Source organism: Hesperophylax consimilis, chromosome 19, assembly GCF_061612785.1.
Source record: "Hesperophylax consimilis isolate HC1 chromosome 19, BYU_Hcon_1.0, whole genome shotgun sequence".
Classification (NCBI taxonomy): domain Eukaryota; kingdom Metazoa; phylum Arthropoda; class Insecta; order Trichoptera; family Limnephilidae; genus Hesperophylax; species Hesperophylax consimilis.
The window spans coordinates 27,819,747-27,839,049 of NC_142854.1; the positions used below are offsets into that span (position 1 = coordinate 27,819,747).

General features: G+C 34.9%; 1 protein-coding gene across 1 annotated transcript in view; it reads right to left on the bottom strand.

Annotated features, from left to right (window-relative positions):
• LOC149415056 (uncharacterized) overlaps positions 1–19,303 on the bottom strand; it is a 110,269-nt gene that overhangs the window by 50,607 nt on the left and 40,359 nt on the right. The window contains exons 4-7 of the mRNA XM_089643090.1: positions 16,390–16,480; positions 13,140–13,307; positions 7,529–7,801; positions 4,842–5,073 (exon numbers count right to left, since the gene is read on the bottom strand). Coding sequence (XP_089499216.1) covers positions 4,842–5,073; positions 7,529–7,801; positions 13,140–13,307; positions 16,390–16,480 — 764 coding nt within the window. The remainder of the gene's footprint in view (positions 1–4,841; positions 5,074–7,528; positions 7,802–13,139; positions 13,308–16,389; positions 16,481–19,303) is intronic.

A 19,303-nucleotide genomic window follows, 5' to 3' on the forward strand; every position in this document is an offset into this window, starting at 1 on the left:
ATCTAGAGGTCTCTGTCAGGAGTTAAGGCCACAATCGAGGTTAGGGGGGGCTGTTTTGTATCAAAAGATCACATTAAAGTCATGAATCTTGGTATTTAGTTAAATCTAGAGGTCTATGTCAGGAGTTGAGGCCACAATCGAGGTTAGGGGGGGCTGTTTTGTATCAAAAAATCACATTAAAGTCATGAATCTTGGTATTTAGTTAAATCTAGAGGTTAAAGTCACAATCGAGGTATGGGGCCAGGATTCAAGGTCACGCCGGAGATCAGGGGAAGCTATTATGTAAAATTGGGTCCCGTGCAGGTTATTTCATAAATTTAGTCTTACATGACAGTTACAGAATTAATTCCATGTTCCGTTCAATGTATTCAAAAACACATTCTAAAGTAATAAATTCTCCATAATTTATCCAACAATGTGTTTGATATTACAAAGAAACTTTTTCAGCGTTAACTTTACAGTAAGCGACAGATTTCATTCCGTACGCCGGGCTTTATTGTAGGAATTCGCATAAAAAACCTCCACACGACATTACTGCAAAGACATGAAGTTCCTTTGTCAAAGTAATGGGATTCGCTACCTGAATTAAATAATTCTCCTCGGCAGTTTGTAATGGCAGCATGTTTCCACGACTTCGAATCACTTATAAATGAAAGCATTTTAATTTTATTATCTGATTGTAAACTACGAGATGCTGCGCCGGATTTAACGAATTCTACGTTATGAAATTTGTAATACAAAGGTTTCAGGGTGGTGCTGCAAAACTTCGGGATATTTTGATAAAATCCTAATGAAGACTTTCAAACAGTGCAACAATTATTATTCTTAACGGATGAAAATTATCCTGTTAAAAAGTGACAGCATGCGAATTTCCTGATAAAATATTAGCCATTCAGAATATATCGAGAAATCGTGTTCTTTGCCTAATAAATATCATAACGGAATGCAAAAATATCAGCATGTCAATATCAATATGTGTATGAACATGTGTTCCCTCGTCCTCATAAAACATTCGCTTTTAACTGATAATTTGTTTGGAATTCATTCAAGTCAATGCCTGCAGTAACGTTTTTAAAAGGAAAACGAATACTTTGATCAGATTTTTAATAAATTTTATATCAGTAAGTTTTATTCGTGTACTTTAAAAATAATCATGGGAAGCTGTCCACTACTTTTCTTGTGCCTAATAGGTCAATCATTTATCACATCTTCGCTTACATCTGGTGGGTGTAGTCATCACAACCTAGACCCAGTTTGTGACCTTAACTCTAGAAGTTTGGAGTTTTAGGAGTTGAGGTCACTAGATTATTTCTAAATCTATTGGGACAAAATAACTTCCCTTAGTTTGCTTAGGAAAGCTAAGAATTTGGTAACCTCGCCTAACCTAACCTATCTGTAAGCTGCTTAACCTAAGTCTGAAGCTATTTCGTCTCAATAGATCCCATAAAAGCCAAGAATTTGGTGACCTAACCTCACCTAACCTAGAGGTCTACGTCTGGAGATAAGGTCTCAATCGCGTTCAGAGGAAGCTATTTTGTCCCTTATAAGCTAAAAATTTGGTGACTTAACATAATCTAATCTGGAGGTCTAGGATAGGTTAGGTTGGGGATTTGGTTATACGATCCAAAGTATTCATAGACTGGTCAGAGCCTAGACAAACCAGGCAACTAATAATTGCATTCACCGATGGAACTGGTAGGACAATGCCACTTCAAAAGACACATGCAGTTGTTGGTTTAGGAATATATCAATAGATGCAGGAAATGTAAAAAGGATGAAGAGACTCCAATTCATCTATAGTGCCAATGTTCCGCCCTGATAGGAACATGACTCAGATATCTGGGAAGACACATTGTGGAACCAGGAGAAATGGCCAAATATCCAGTGACAATCCTGGTGAACCTTTTCCTGACCTCGACTGTGTTCTTAACATCAAACGTAGACTTCCAAAATACTCCACTTAACTCCCAAAAGAGTCATTTGCTTAATTTTGCCAAAAATAAAATATTGCGTTGCCATCAAAAGGTCAACAACCTTTTAAACATCTCCAAATAAAGTAAACGCATCCTTTCACGTCACGAATTTTTAACTGGGAGGAGCAACTAAATGGTTGGCTTCCTGGCAATCAGGTTTCCTCCAATAATTAGGAGGTGTCTTTTTTACTGATAATAAGGCAGTCTCCTTATTTTAATCGTTTAATCGACGTGGGAAGATACGCCCTGTAAGGGGTAATTGAACTGTGAAAATAAACAATTATTTTCATCATCTACAAAAACTCGAGAGAGTTTCCTCTTGTAATGAGAATAACCTCGCTGAATTGTTTCAAATATATCCCTGTAAAGATTTTATGTTTCCCAATTTAAATGATATATTATAATCAATGATGCCTTCTCCTTCACAAACCTTCCTATTCTTCCTTTACTTAAAAAAGATTTTCGACATAGATGACTTAGGCGCTGAGGGAAATCATTTTCCTAAGGGCCTCCTGCGTTGAGTATATGTAAAAAAACAAAGCATTACCGAGGAAATGAATTTTACATTTATTATCAACCTATCTGTTAGCAAAACACTCCATACAGCCGATGATTCAATATCATTAACCTCAAACGGGTAAAAACCACACGCCTTACATAAAACACACCGTAATTACCCGCATCCCGACAATTACATGCTCAATAGAGTGCAAGGTGTACACGTAATTCACAGTCAATTTATATTTCACGACCAACTCGGCAATTCAATTCAACTTACCTTCGAGTGGTACAATGATATAATTCAAAATAATGTATGAAATTGGATTCTTCTTTATTGAATCTTGAAGTGTTATAGAAATGATGATAAAAAGAGGTCTAATTTGAGTCCCTGTGGAAACCCGGGATTTTGATTCAATGGACTTTGAGACATTTTATGGAAACAGAGTAGATTTTTTGTAATAGTAATTAGAGTCTTTGGAATGGCAATATATTGATTTTCAAACATCCCAGCACGTTAAGAGGTGTCACTACTTTACAAACGGGGATGTAAATGGCAACCAAAATTTATTTTGTTTACTTAATAATTATTTAAATTAAGATTTTACTTTTGAATAATAAATAATCAGTAATAACATATTGATGGCCTTCGTGGTCGAGGGGTGAGTCTCTCGACTACGGATCCGCAAGTCGCGGGTTCAAAACCCACGTGCTCAAGTTAGTAAAATTTATTTAAATTAATATATTATCATCTACTGTGGAAGATGATCTCGGTGTGTGTTATATCTGCCTTACTTTGCAGATTTAAGTATAATATAGATAAAAGTAAAAGTTTCTTCTTATAATTGTGTTTGTATACCTTAAAAATAATAGGTCTGGATTTAGCTACGCTGTGCATTACCCGCGGGTTCGTAATTCTCTGGTTCAAGAAGCTTGTTCCCTGTCAATCTTATCTCACAAGTAATTGTTACATTCTAGCGACATCTTTCGGACTCTGGAGTAAGCTTTATGACTAGCGCCATCTATCGCTTAAATACTCAACTTTATTATCATACATAACAGCGTGGGATCACCATTCAGAATTGAAACGGATTTAGCCATGTTTGGTGACCTGATGTGCAAATAATATTAGCCAGACACTTCCCCATCTCAATCCCTTTCCATCTTCTTCAGCCTCACAACATACCCCTATTGGGAATAGTAACACTAGCTCCAGACAGTTGGGAACCTTACATAAATACAGATCAATAAAATAACGAACTTCTCTTTTTTTTGAAGACGTTCGAATTTCATCATGTGGAAATTAATTATGATTAATCTGGTTGTAATTAGAGTCAGAAGAAATCAGTGGCCTAATGATTAATTGTAACGTCAAGATTAATCATTTTGGAATTTATGAATAAAGATTAATGACCTCCCCATTGTTGTATAAATGATTAACGACTAAATTAAGACGAAATGATGCTGCAATTGATATTAATCGAATAATCAATTCAGATTTCTTCCAGGTGATTTGACGACTCATAAATTATTACGATTGAGATGGGTAAGATAAAGGCATTCAGTTTTGAACACATCAGACTGTAAGTAGTCCTAAAAAGTCGGGTGTATTGAAAGTTAAGTATTTTGTTTAATTAAGTTTGATAGTAAATTCGCTTAGAAAAAACACCCATACCTGTCACCAAACGACACATCCTTATAAAACTCGTTCTATATCCTTTTCTATCATGGTGAGACGTACAATAGAAACAGATTTAGAAAGAGAGAACACATTCGGAGAGAACTCTTTGCATTAATTTTAAAAGTTTACCATAGACGTTACACGAAATCGGTGCAGCTTGGCGGTGTAGATTTGATTTTTATAAGAATCTACAGTTTTATTCCGAGGTTAATGAAAATTTCACCCTTGACCTTCAAACAAGAGGAAGGTCACGGTCTACATAAGATTTCGAAAACAATGGCGTTCAAAATAGGAGGGAAATTTCTGTATACATCTAATTTTGACAATTCTACGCCTGGGGGTTCAGCTAGTTATGTATATATATATAAAAATAAAACAGAATACCCTCAAAAGTTATGTTATTAAATTTATAACACGTTTGCGAAAAGAGGTCTTTTTAGTTCATTTTAAAGTGGTAAACACAGTTTTCAAAAAAAACCATCGGTAAATAAGTCGAAATTTCATCTTTCAAAACAGTACTTAATTTTTCAATATGCTAAAAATAACGAATCTATTTGATATTGAATGCCGCACTGATATATTTGATGACATTGTCTTATTTTATCTAAACCCCCAAGGGGTTAAAACGACGTTGTCTTAAATTTGATAAACACAGAAACCAAAGACGAAATAAACAAAAAATTACTTACTTTCACAGAAGTTCTCGAAATACGTTCCAGTGATGTCGCCATCATCGATCAGTGGTCTCTCGCCGTTCAGGTAGGTGGAAGGCCCATCGGGAAGGGACTTGTGATCCAGATGGAAGAGTCTACAGTTGTACTGGAAGGCTGGAGAGGCAGCTGATCCCAGGTAGAGGAACGATCTGCAGAGGAACTCGGTTTCAATCTCGCAGGCGAGGCGACAGGCTGATTCTGATGTAACCTGGAAACAAAAAATTAATTTAAAGTACTGCTGATGTCCATGAAGTTGAAAAATCCAGAAAGACTTTGGGGTTGAGAGCTGTTCAAAATATTGCTTACTGGTAAGGATCAGATGGGTTTTTCTATCGGTTCTTACGACAAGACAAGAAGATACATACCAAAAATGTGTACGTGTTCTCATTTAAGGCAGTTCTTTAAAGAGGAAGGTACATTGAAAGAGAGAAATAAAAAGGAAAAACAAATTCGAACACGTTCCAACCAAGATACAAAGAACGTTATCTTTAACTTCTGGCAAGCCAAAGACAGTCCCAACGTGAGAAGTTGGCAGTGTGACGGAAATGTGGATCTTCAAACCCTTTACACTAGCCAGACTTGACCCCTACGAAGATGGTGGAATAGTGGAGAAAATAACCTTGAAGAGTAAGTAACTCACTCCTGCCGACATGATCAAAAGAGATCGGGAAATCATAATCGAAGAGAATCTTCCCTTTTGATGCTACCGCTACGGGAAGGAAGCTAAGCGCTTACAAAATATGGACACAGCTATAACACAGCCACAGGGGAGGGTGCAACAGGTCAAACGAAGATGTTTTACATTTCTAGTTAGATAAAACAATAAAATTTTCGGTTTCGTTACTGGAAGAAAAACAATGTCATCCAACAGTACAAGACGCTCGACTCTAATCAAAATGGGCAGTCCATCTGATTGCATCTCATATTTTTTCCTCTTTAAGTTCTTCTCCCTTGGAAGAACTTAACCTCACTTAGGTGCACAATCATAATCACAATCGTTGTATGTAAATGATGAACAAATAGGGTCTAAAGTCCAAAAGGATTCTGATTTTTTTTAATGTGTACATAATCATTCAACATAATACAGCGTAGATGCTGTTGATTGGCTAGATAACCTCAAAATCGCAATTTTACCTATATTTACCTCCACCGTACCAAGAACAATAAGAAAAGAATTGTGGCGAAATGCATTTTAAATCACAAAAAAGATATTTTGATGAGACAGAGGAAGGAACACTGTAAACGATCTGATTCAAAAATTCAAAACGATTTTTGAATACTCACATCACGCGACATTGTTAGCTCTCTAACCTAGTGGATAGGACGTGACAAGCATTAATAATTTTAGACACGGAATTATTTAAAGGATGATTAATTGAATCTCATCTAAGCTTCTGAGAAGGTTTGAATGCAAGATTAAAATTAGTATAGGTAAATAATGAAATGTGAAGCAACTTTTTTTTTGTACCGATAATAGCCTTCGCAGTGGCAGTACGACGGTTGTATCGGATATTTTTATTGAACTCTATTCTGAGTGAGAGCAAATAAGACGAATAACAAAGCATTGACTCACCTGCAATTGGTGTTTGGTTGTATCACATACATTTTTAGAAGCTTGTAAAACAAATATACTTCAAGTTGGGTTGTTAACTTAATATCTTTACCTTGTAACGCGATGCCTTTCAGGCTCGCTATTGGCCGATAAAATTAACAAATAACAACATTGGATTTTAGCGTTAAATTGCATTAATCTCTAGCAAAGGCATCGGAATTCGATGGAGAGTTGTTTTATGAAATTAATTTAGGTAATGTTATTTTAATTAATTCGGTATGAGATGGCTAAGAGGGAGAACCTCGTTGTACTGCACAGAGTCATTAAAAAATGATTACAGCCCTGCCATCGTCGCCACTATTAAATTTAATAGGAACACAAGACAAAATGTAACATTCTTATGCAATACATACACAATCAACTATCAGATACACTCACTAACCAATAGGATGCATAATCTAGGCAACAAGTTTGGGGGTACTATTGATATAATTACTGACTCCATTTATAGAACCAAGCTTAATCTGTACCAGAACTTTGTTGAATCCTACAAATTATAGTAGCGTTGGTAATATACTTTTAGTGATTTGTCTAATATGTAGTATTGTTCTATTTTCTGTTACATGTTTTACAAATATTTTTATGTATTTATTATAAATGCCCTGTTGGGCTTAACACAGGAGTTATTTTAAAGTTTAGATAACTAAATTAAAATAAAAATCTTTAACAAATTAACACATCACATGGCTATGACATTGTAACTACCAAATAACTTAACCTCTCGAGCTTTTGTTTCAGTCAAACAGTATTTTATGATTTAAAAATATGTGTATAATTTTTTATAGCTCTCAAGGTATATTGTGATATATGTATAAGTCCAGATGGGCGAAAACTTAAATAAAATAAAATATTTTATTTTCAACTATTTTTCACTCCGTCGTGCCTAAGGCTGGCTGTGCAGATAGAGAAACAATAGCGCGTGTTTGCTTTTACATCCAACGGTTGGCACTGTTTAAAAAAAACATGTGCTTTCCTGTCAAAAGTGACATTAATATAATATATAAATGTAGCGTTAAAATTAACATTTTTATTTGTATAGATTTTGACTCACCTGCAATTCCTTGTCAACATAATAATGCAGACCAGCATACTGCGCCACCTTATCATCAGCTACTCCAAGACGGGGTTGTGTGAAGGCACGGTTATCTTTGCAAGCCTGTCCAGCGCGCAGACAGAGGTTCTCGAAGTAGTCAGTACCAGGAGAATCAGCCAGACGAGGGGCGGTACCCGCAGACCCAGTGCCTCCAGTGCGACGATCCGCCTCGCTGAGCGCGCAGCGCATCGTGCCGTATTCGTACTCGGCTGAACGGCAGGTGAATCGTTTCTAGAAAAAATAGGACAGTTAAAATATTAACAAAATCAATAGCAATCAGCAGACGGGCAAATGCATCCGCCGCCAAGATCTATTTCTGATCTCCCTATGTTTTGTATCCAGCTTTTTATTTGGGATTTAAATGTTAAAATGTTGTTGTGAGTTTTCAATGAGAGTGGGATTTTGTTGTAGATTAGTAAAGAAGTTTGTTTGCCCTTATTTAGGTGGTGAATATTTTGACAGTATTTATACAAACCATGTTACATCAGTTTAATCTTTTCTTACATATTTATTTGAATAAAGAAAAAAATAGAAAAAGGGAAAATTATTTGCCATCAAAATGGTGTTTCAATTTTTAACCCTTTCCGATTTGCGCTTCTAGGTTAGAACCATCACTGATCTAGGAAGTTGACGATACTGTTAAAAATAATTTTAGGTTATATTCCACGTGTAAGTTATTCCTTGGTCTAGCCCTTCTATACTCAAAATGCAAAGTAAACCATTAAGCAAGCTAGGCAGGAATGCTGGCTCTATAGAACTACTATTATAGGGAATTCGTGTCTCATAACATAACGGAGATTTTCAAGCCCAATGATTTATTCAACACCATTATACATTCCACGATCTCATCGAACACCTATGGACACGACTAACACATTAAGCTAAAGACGAAACACTCTGCAGTGGGAGTGATGCATGGCTTTCAAAAAGAAAAGGTTTCAGAAATGTAGGAGAGACCTATGCTATACGATCTAAAAAATTCAAACACATAATGTAGTAGGAAAAGATTTATAAAAAAGAAAGTGCATTATCTCGCAGTCGAAAGGTCGAAAGAAGCATTAAATTTGACCGTCGTCTGTATGGAGAAAAATTGTCTTCCAGCAAGTTCGTCCCATGAGTGTTGTTGTGAAGATCATTTTTCAAACCCGAGTTTGAGGCAGTTAGCAATATTTTATGTAAGGGCTCCCATGGACTTTGTCGTTAAGAATTTAATCAGCTAAATGAATATTAAAAAAATAGTACATTATAGATAGCTTCGAGGTGGCGTTTCAATTAAAGTAACAATTGATAACAAGAAATCCAGCAATTAGGGTTACCGCCATGAAACAAATTACGACAACTCTTTTGCCACAAAATAAACGATCTTTGCTGGCTTTGCGTACGTTTTTAGAACTTTGTAAAACAAGTTTACATCGAGTTGGGTTGTTAAGTTCAGCTCTATACCTTGTAACGCGATTTGTAGTCTATTGGTGTATAACCGTTTCATGGAGATTATCAAAAAATTGCAATTCTAAGTATTTTAATAAGAAAAAGTCGGTAAGCGTGCCACTGAAAAGTGTACCACGTACCAAAAGAGACACAAGTTCTACATACAAAGCAGTTGCACTGGATTCTACTCGCATGATATTTCTTGTCTTGTATAAAATAGTAGTTAGTTTAGTCACGCTTACATACACTCCATTAAATTGTGTCTCTTCGTTTCCTGCTCATATTTGGAACCACTATAAACGCAAGTATATTATTGGGATCATTTATCCACAGTGTTGAACTAAGTTATACTGATGCTCTGGAATCAACGTTTCGTACAACCTTGAGAGTCTATCATCAGGAATCATTAGGCCTCCATGGTTGAGGAAAAAGACTCCGGACTACGAATACGGACGTCACGGGTTAAATCCGAGCGTTCGCAAGTTAACTTTATTTAATTAATCTGTGTTGTTGTTGTGGTCAGTACCGCCATACTCTTCAGAATTGAAACGTTAATTAAATTGGCCTTAGCCGTGTTTGGTAACCAGATCCGTCTACTATCCACTACCTTTAGCATTATCCTCACAACATAACCCAATTTTTGATGCCATGGTCTAACTGGTCCCAAACGGTTGGGGCTTATGTGTGGCATCCATTACAGAGACATTGGGTGGCTGAGTTGACATCGCGATTTTTTCTCACCCAGGCGTAATGTGTTCAATTTTTCAGCTGACTAAGTCCTCCATCACAACACATTCCGCAATATTTTCCGCTTACTGTGTTGGTAGTAGGAAATTTTCAAATATTGTCAGGTTAAACTATCTTGAAATTACTTGAATCCTTTAGGTACATGTGCTAAAAATATTTGTAAGTTAGCTTGCTTACTTTGTTTGCTCTGGTATTACGACTATGTGAATTGTTTTCCTTTTGTATTTTTTGAGATGATGAATCAAAATAGTTTTGGAACCTTTGTTTACTTTTGTTAAACTTGGAACGTTGAACTGTTTAAGGATTTGTATTATTGACTTCTTTATGATGCGTTTCTGAGTCATATTTGGATTTTTTTACCATCTTTTTGGCTTTCACCCTTTAAGGGTATTCTAGGCCATCATTTCAAACTACTGAGAAAAGGTGAAATTTTAGATTTATTTTGTTTAAATTGGCGAATTTCAAAATTATATTGAAGAATGCAGTCGAATTCAGACTTAGAAGAGATGAGATGATAAAGGTTGAATTATATTAGGCTTGATAGAAGAGAGGATATGTGTTTAGAGAGGGACAACCAAAAGGTGTGTGATCTGAAATTACCATTTCTAGACTACAGAATGTACAATCTGAGGAGTCAAGTACGTGAATGTTAAAAATATGAGAAGAAACGAAATAAAATCCAATCCTCATTCGAATATATGAGGAAATTTCTTTTCTGGAGAAATGGCGAATTGTTGAAACCTTGGTTTTGATGGGATAGTGTTTTGTAGCAGGCTCCCTTGGATTGACTAGCAATGTTCCAATACTCTTTTCAAATATTGCGGAATATATCTTTGAGGACGGAAAAGCTGTGTAAATAATTATACTATACTAGTGTATAGTTATACAGTGCCAGTCTCACTAGGAGTTTCTGTGCTGAGAGCAGGTACAGTTTAAAACACAATCAGTTCATTCACAATCAAAAAAAGTAAATCATGTTTGCTACATAATATTACATAAAAAAACAATCAAAATCGTACCATTGATAATGTATGCTTATAATAAGGTTTTAATAAAATCGTTTAAGTTTAATCTGTTTTGCCTGGTGTTCTTTTACTAAGTGTCTGATTAATATTTAGAATAATTTATGTTCTGCCTAATGTCAGTAAAAGTATCTTTGGGAAGTGGATTATATAGCTTCGTTGCAAAGTATCTACAGTTTTTTTAGCTCAAATTAGTTTTAAATATTCCATAAATCCTGTCAATTCACAAATTTGTTTTATGTTTTTACCTAAAGTGAGGAAGTTACCTTATTTTTTATCTCTTTTAGTCACGCTACTGATCTGGTTTGTCAAAATAATCCCATTATTTAATGTTCAAAACCCTAACGACCTCCTGCCAATTAAACACGATAATAGTTCGCGCTTCTGCCGAGTGCTTTTTGATTTTTGCTAATGGTGCCTTTTTTCTTTTGCTTGATAATGACTTTATGTAGATTGTGTAGTGACGGATTACTCTTTTTTATTTTAGTTTCCGGTGCGTGATTGAGTTCCCGCGCATTGATTTTTTTTTCGAACTGCGGCTTCATAATCTGGCAAATGTTGCGATGCTGGAGCTTTTGGTCAGTACCATGCTATTCATATCTCGTCACTAAACATAGCTAATGGCAGAAATGATTTGAAATTTTCACGGCCAAAAGTAATATGGTGGTTTATTTTTGGGGTATTATGCCGTATTGTTCTACCTACTTCTATAGCCTTTACCATGGCATAATACCCCATAAATAAATCACTATGATAGTTTAAAACATTATGTTTTTTTTTAAATTTGACTCTACGAGGTTCTGAGTAGTTAAGACAAATATTTTTTGGGAAGAAGGATTTTCACTGCCTTGGAATTTCTATTTAAAATTCCAAATTATGGATTTGAAAGTCCAGAATTGATAAGTAGGGATTTATTTCAGTGCAGAAATTCTTGACTAACTTCCGTATGTATTCCTCGCTGCCCAGAATACTAATGGAGAGAAATAACTGTGCGTCCACTGGCACAGTTCAATCTTCAATTTATTAATGAATAATATTGATAACTGCTAATTTACTAAGAATCTCTTCAAAATATTCGTAATCTGGTTAAAAACGGGATTGCAGGCCCTTAAATTGATAATTTTATTAATATATTTTTTTAGTAAAATACGAATTAAAAATATCACAATAAACGTAATACTCATATTTCCGCAATTCATCATTGTATATTATCAAGGCAGAGGCAGGTGCATGAACACTTGTTGCGATATATTGAGATATATCAAAATACACGCGTATTTGAATGGAAAGTTGTGTCAAAATTTCAAAGAAATCGATGAAGAGCTTTCGGAGATTTAAGATTTTGGACAAACTACCGTTAACATTTTTATTTATATAAATAAACGATAAACGATTTCACAGCAGAACTTATATATTTATAAATATTGTTTTGTAAATTGAAGAAATATATAAATGGTTAACCTGAAATCAATAAAATACGGAAAACTCTGTGTAAAAATGGATACATATTGGTTATTTTAATGAAAGATTTTTAAGGAAGATGAATAAATCTCTTCCACATATCTTTAAAACAGGTTTTTATCCGCTAACCTTAATTGTGCCGGTAATTTGAGTAATTGCTTGGAACAAATCGGCAATGCATTGGAGACTGGTAATGTATGTAAATATAAAACCCACCGTCAAAGGAATTATAAATACGTCGAATCATTCACGCATCAGCCATAGATAAATAGTAGTAAATGGATACAAATAATCATTAATTGTATATTCCTGCGGGAATGATTGAGGCTTTGATAGTCAATAAATGTCTTTTTGATGACCATATTAGCAGATATGTAAACTCCTTGACTAAGAAGCTCCTGGACTCTGAAGCCAGAGGCTGTGAATTCAAAACCAGAAGTGAGAATAAAAAGGATACAATACGTGTGGTTTTGCACATACCTCAAGTGGTAAAAATAAACGATGAATTTAGTCAGCCAAAAATTAGTAATTTCGGCATACCTCAAGGTACAGTTTTGGGACTCAACTGTTTGTCATCTATGTAAATGACATTTATACAATGCTAAAAGGAAAATAATATCTTATGCCGATGGCACTGTAATAATAATTGACGGTGTATACTGACTGGAATTCTGTTAATAGTCTATAGAAAAGAGATCCTGCGTTCGATTCCTAGTTATAACCTTCGAAAGTTAAAGAAAAGTAGTTCCAATAAAATTTAAATGTTTACTTTGAAATACACCGTGAACGTGTTTAATTATTGTATATTTATTTTATATTGACAAAGACAATACTTTCACCATCAAACTAGGAAGGGTTTACCTTTTATGACAGCTTTAAGTTAAGTTAATAGTATTAAGTGATTTTCTTACCTCGTTTAGGCAAGCAGCCAAGCAAGCCTCCTTGGTGGAGGTATAGATGAGAGCATTGTCGAGACCTCTGAGGGCTTTTCCGGGTACCCTCTCGAAGGACCATGGCCTCAGGCAAACACCCTCGGACCTCACTTGCAGCTTCACCATGTAATACATGCTGACGGAACGCTGGAACGACAATAACACACTATTAACAATTGAAAATGGTATTTTTCATGAAATTATTATGCACACAACAGATAAAAGGTTAACATAAACAAATTACAATGAAATAACAAATAATTAATGCCAACCGTTATACAAATACAATAATATGTACGAACAAAACAAACAAGAAAAAAACTAGAAAACTTAAAGTGTGTGTGGTAACAAGTGATTCCTACAATTTTGTACAGTTCTGGCGGATATGGCTAAATTTGTCTGGAATTTTGCCACTACGGTGGATATTATATAATCTACACATTTGCACAAGATGTTGGAAGAAGATTAAGTTGGTTCTTTGTAAAGGAATATGGAAAGTATCGAGGTTTCTTAGTAGGTGATTGATATTGATTTTGAATGTGGCCCAGAGATTCTCGATCTACATGGTTATTTATTTTTCAAGATAAATTTGATGTCGTTTTCAACACGACGTTCATTTTATTTCTAATTTGAAATATTCTAGGCGTTTATTATAGTCGGTAAGCAGTGTAGACGATATTATAGTCTATAAATTAGATCTCTGAGGCAACAATGTGGTAAAATTAAATTCAAATCCGGAAAGAATGCAAGGATGATGAAAAAGATCGGATGAACAAATCATGTACGAAGAATGAGTTAATGATAATTGTAAGTAAGTCTACAGTGTTTGAAAAAGAGAGTAAGAAAATAGTGTTCAATCTAGTTGTGAAATCAGGTGAGCAAAATCTGTTCAAGAAGAATCAAAATTGGGAAAGGTGGATGGGGTGGGTTTTTCGAATCAAACTCGAAATAAAACTGTAGATTTGTATACAAAATATAGCCATACCGCCCGAGACAAATACCCTTCTTTATATAAATAGATAATAGATTGGTTTCCGTTCCCGATATCTTAACGGATACTACAAAAACAATGACCATTACTAATTTGATAAATATAGGTACTAATTTGTTTTTGAAAAAAAAAAGGTTGGAATTTCCTTCCACTGTAACGCTATTTTACAAAAAGAATTTTTGATCAGGTACCCAAGAAACCAATTAAAAATTAGTTCCTGCAGCGCGTCCAAATAATCTACAATACCCACGGTGTACGGGAACTCGCGGTATAAACAGTAGGCTATACAATGGAATAATATCATACATCGTCTAATAAAAGCCCTTTAAAATTATTATTGAAATTGAACCGACTCTTATTGATAAAAGTCTACATCTTCTTCGGGCACCACTGACTTCTTCTACGATTTATATTCGCTTTATATTATATTCTCCTTGCCCTCCTTTCTTTGTTTATTCGCTCTACGTGCCCAAACAATCTAAACATCCCTTTCTTAATCATTTTTACATGAACAAAGGAGGGAAATTATTTTCCTCAGAGCCTATACAATCTTTGGGGATGCTGTTTGAAGGGTCTTTTTGAATGAAGGAAAGAGCAAACATGAGTCTTTAAAAGATCCAAGTTGTCAGAGGGAGGAAACTCTATGAAGCGTACATTTATATTATGGCCGTAAGTTGCTTTTTTGAGAATATTCAAATATTTTTTCGATGATATCTGTGATTTCTGTGATTTTTATGATTTCTATGATTTCTATCTATTCTAAGATTTCTATGATTACTATGATTTATATATGATTTCTATGATTTCCACGATTTCTATGATGTCTAGGATGTCAATGATTCTATGATTTTTATGTTTTCTATGAATTCAATGAATTCTATGATTTATATGGTTTCTATGATTTCTATGATGTCTATGATGTCTATGATTTCTATGATTGCTATTATTTCTATGATTTCCATGATTTCTATAATTTCAGTGATTTATAAGATTTCTCTGATTTCTCTTATTTCTATGATTTTTATGTTTTACGTGATTATTTTAAATTAATCGTACCATAATTTTCCACGATTTTCAAGGTCATGTCCAAAAAATTTAAAATATGTAACCTACGAATTGTAATCCAGTAAAACAAAATGGTTACTTTTATTATTTTGTATTTTAGCTACCATTTGCCAAACACCATGTAGCTAGGTATATTGTTTAGATCAGTTACTTTACAATTCCTTCTTCAGTAGCCCTAATCCTCGTATACCGTAATAGCGAGATGCATTACGGGCGATAGACGTTATATATTGATTACATCGCCCGTGGAAGCCACAAGTAGAATTGGAAACGTAATAGATGGGATTTTACAGGGCCGTATTTAGGCGAATTCATTTTACCATCCCCTCCCCCGAAACGTTTTTCAAAACTGATATTTTTGAAATTCGATCTATAAGTAAGAGTGCACACATTTTTAATCGATTGATACATTTTTTAAATCATGCCTGGCTTTTAACAGGACAGAACTGGTAATATAAGCGCCGCAGGCAGACATTTTTGATTTTAAGGTCATATGACGGAAATAAAATTAAAAATGATATTTTGCATTGCACTACCGCTGCATACATTCTGGAATAAATTCTTATTTTTATTATTCTATTTCATTCAAACATTTTTTTAAAGTTACGTAAAAGTAAAAAAAATCTAAATTCTGTTGCGATTTTGTCCACAATTCCGATTTAATAAACTCTAGAAAATTGGATTTGCTTTAAATTTAAGTGTCATTTTAAAAATTGGAACTGACTGAGGAAACAATTCAGATAAGCCAATAAACGGTTTCTAAATAACTTTTTTTACTATTAATATTTCTATTTTTGAAATGTGTGTTTCTTTTGATTAAACTTATCAGAAATGTTGCAATTTTCTAACGGTAAAAATTAAAATTGCCAGTGTTTGTTTTAAAAATTCTGAGGCAAATATATATTTTTAAATTCTTTCACCTTCCCAAATCCTACAATTTTAATAACCCATAATTTTTACGGGTTTGCGCTTGTATAGAATAGTATTCAGGTGACAGCGAGAGTTTAGAGTTATAGCAAATAAAAAAAAGTTTGTGCAAACCACATTGTCTTCGGCGATTTGTGCTCTCCCAAAATTAGTTGCCCTAGGTTGCTGCCCAAATTGTAAAGGCCTAAATACGCCCCTGCATAGATACAGAGCCGGGAGTTAATGGGTTTTGGTGTAGTTAGTTACCTGCGGCGTGGCGTTGGGGTTATTGGCCTGTGTTTCGTTCTGCAGCTGGCACCTCGTCTCCTGGACGGGCGTCAAAGGGTTAAGCACGAAACTGTAACAATAAACATACATATTGTTAATTAAATTGTAGTTACTAATTAATGAAATTAATTAATTGTAGGTATATTTATTTATTTATTTAACGCCCAGAGAACTTTTACATGTAGGTGGTACAATTTTAATGACAGTTTTGAAACATAAGAAAGAAATAATAAAAATAAAATTACATAAAAAAATAATATATTATGCAAGAAACAAAATTAAAAATAACAAGAACATAAATTAAAAAATACAGCGATTTGACTGGTTTACAAAAATATAACTTCCATTTTTATTTTTTTTTATATTAACTCCACACAGGAGGCCCTGAAGAAAATAACTTCCCTCAGGGCCTATGTCATCTTTGGGGATGCTGTGTGGAGGGTCTTTTTGTGGAGAGAAAGGAGTGAACATGGGTCTTGAAGAGTCCCATGTTGTAGGAGGGAGGAAACACAGAGGCCGGCAGTTCGTTCCACAGCCGAGCTGTTGAACTTAAGAACGAATCGTAGAAGCGACCCGTTCTCATGTGACAAATGTCAACCATGTACAAATGTTGGGCGCGCGTTTGGCGTGTATCCCGACTACGCACCGGTGCCGAAGGGATCAATGACGCTAGTTCCTCAGAGCATCTTCCATTGTAATACCGATAGAACAAGGACAGCATACCTACCTGACGCCTGTGCTCTAAAGATTGCAGTCCGTTTGTTAAGATTGGGGAATCTATCAAACGGACCGCCCGTTTTTGCACAGAGTCTAGGGTTTTTTTCAGGTATTTAGGGGCTCCGGACCAGAGATGGCTGCCAAATTCGACAGTAGGGCGCACTTGCGATTTGTACAGGGTCAGCAGTTGTGTACTATTAAAGTATCTGCGGGCCCTGTACAGTACGCCCAGCTTCTGAGAGGCCAACTTTACTCTGGCTTCGATGGAGCCCCCGTACCTGAGCTGGTCACTTATAGTTACACCAAGCATATCAATGGAAGGCCTGTTCGGAAGATTGCTTCCGTTGAAGGAGACTAGATTATCATTTGGATCCCTTTTAGACGAAATCAGACAGGGTTGGGTCTTTGAAACATTAAATTCGACGAGATTAATGTTGTTTAGGAATAGTGTTGAAATAAGTCTTTTACGTAATCCACAAAATTCACAAAGTTAATATTAAATATATCGACATCACCTAAGTATTGGTTTCCCATATTGTGAAACCGTTGTATTGGGGAGTTCGCAATGTAATTTCGCTTATGTGTGTTGCAGTGGAATAGTGTATTTTTTCGTGTTGTTATTGTAGGTAATCGTAAGTTTATGAGTTGCAGAAGTTCGCAACAGTCGAATTTAGAATTTAGAATCTTGGATAAAAAAGTTAAGTCGTTTATTTTACGCCTGTCTTCCAATGTGTGTATTTTTAGAGTATTTAATAAGAAATGATATTGTAAGTCCCCTAGTGGGATATTGATTTTAAAATTTATAAAACGTAGAATTTTTTTTTGTATTCGCTCAATGTTATAATGTGAATTTTGTAAGAGGGAGACCAAACTACTGAGTTATGTTCAATTATGCTTCTAACTAGAGATATGTATAACAGTTTAATGGCTTGTATGGAGTTAAAGTTTTTAGTTGTTCTTAATACGAAGCCTAGTGTTTTCATGCCTTTGTTTACAATTTGGTGGATATGATTGGCAAAACTTAGTTTTTCATCCAAAATGATTCCGAGATCTCTCATTTCCGTGACTCTTTCTAAAGTTATTATAGCTGGAGCAAACGACGCGGTGACCAACACACACTTAGGTGACCAACACACACTTATTTGTGTATTCGTGTATATTTGCATATAACACTTCCGAACGCATAATATTGGCTTTGATAAATTTCTCTGTGTTCATCTTGGTAAGTCAAGTTACATCCTGTGATTATTCATGGGTAGCAAGTATTACTGTTATAATTTCGTTAGTAACATCTGGTTACCACAAATTTTCGATAAAGGTTTAAGTTTTTCAATTCGGTTTTACTGTACAAAAAATAAGGAAGGTACCGAAACAAATCCTTGGAGAATTTCTCAAAGCTTGAAGCAACATTTCCTTTCTTAATTAATAACTAAACTAACCATCAAGCCGTTTCCCCGCAGAGGTAGGCAGAGAGGACGAACTGCCAAACAACTCGGTCTTGGCGCACAACCTTTACCTCATTCACATTCATACATCGCCTAATGCATAGGTACTCAAGTATATCGTGCGGTGTTTTCCTCTTCCTTATTCGTCTTACACTCCATTCTCCGTTCATTCGCTCTACATGCCTAAACCATCTAAGCGTCCCTGTCTTAATCTGAATCATTACTTTTAAATCAGCTTTACATTTCTCAGATGATAATACATGATTAGTTGTGACCGCTAATTTTTAGATTTTTCTGTTTCATGCTTCGTTTAAATTTATTAATATTATCTTCTTCTTCAATGATATATGTAGATAATATCGACTGCGTTTAAATAAATATCTCTTTAATGCATCCAACGCATAGCTTCGATGTAATGTTCTTGTCGATAAATTATAAGTGACACGCGGAAAGACAGCATAATAAATATTTTATGATGCATTTATGATACTTGGTGGCAAGCACGTCTTTCATAGACCAACCAAGTAACCAATGCATGATGTTCCCGTTGATTATACATTATAACTTATTACCTGAGATCATTTTAAAAGATGCTAGCAGGACCAAACCAAGAAACGATTGGTATGTACGCAATGTTAAATGATAAATATTAATACTTCACTAAGTTACAAACAATCATCTAATTGACTCCGCGGAAAAACAGTACTATAGTCAAATATCAGGGAATTTTA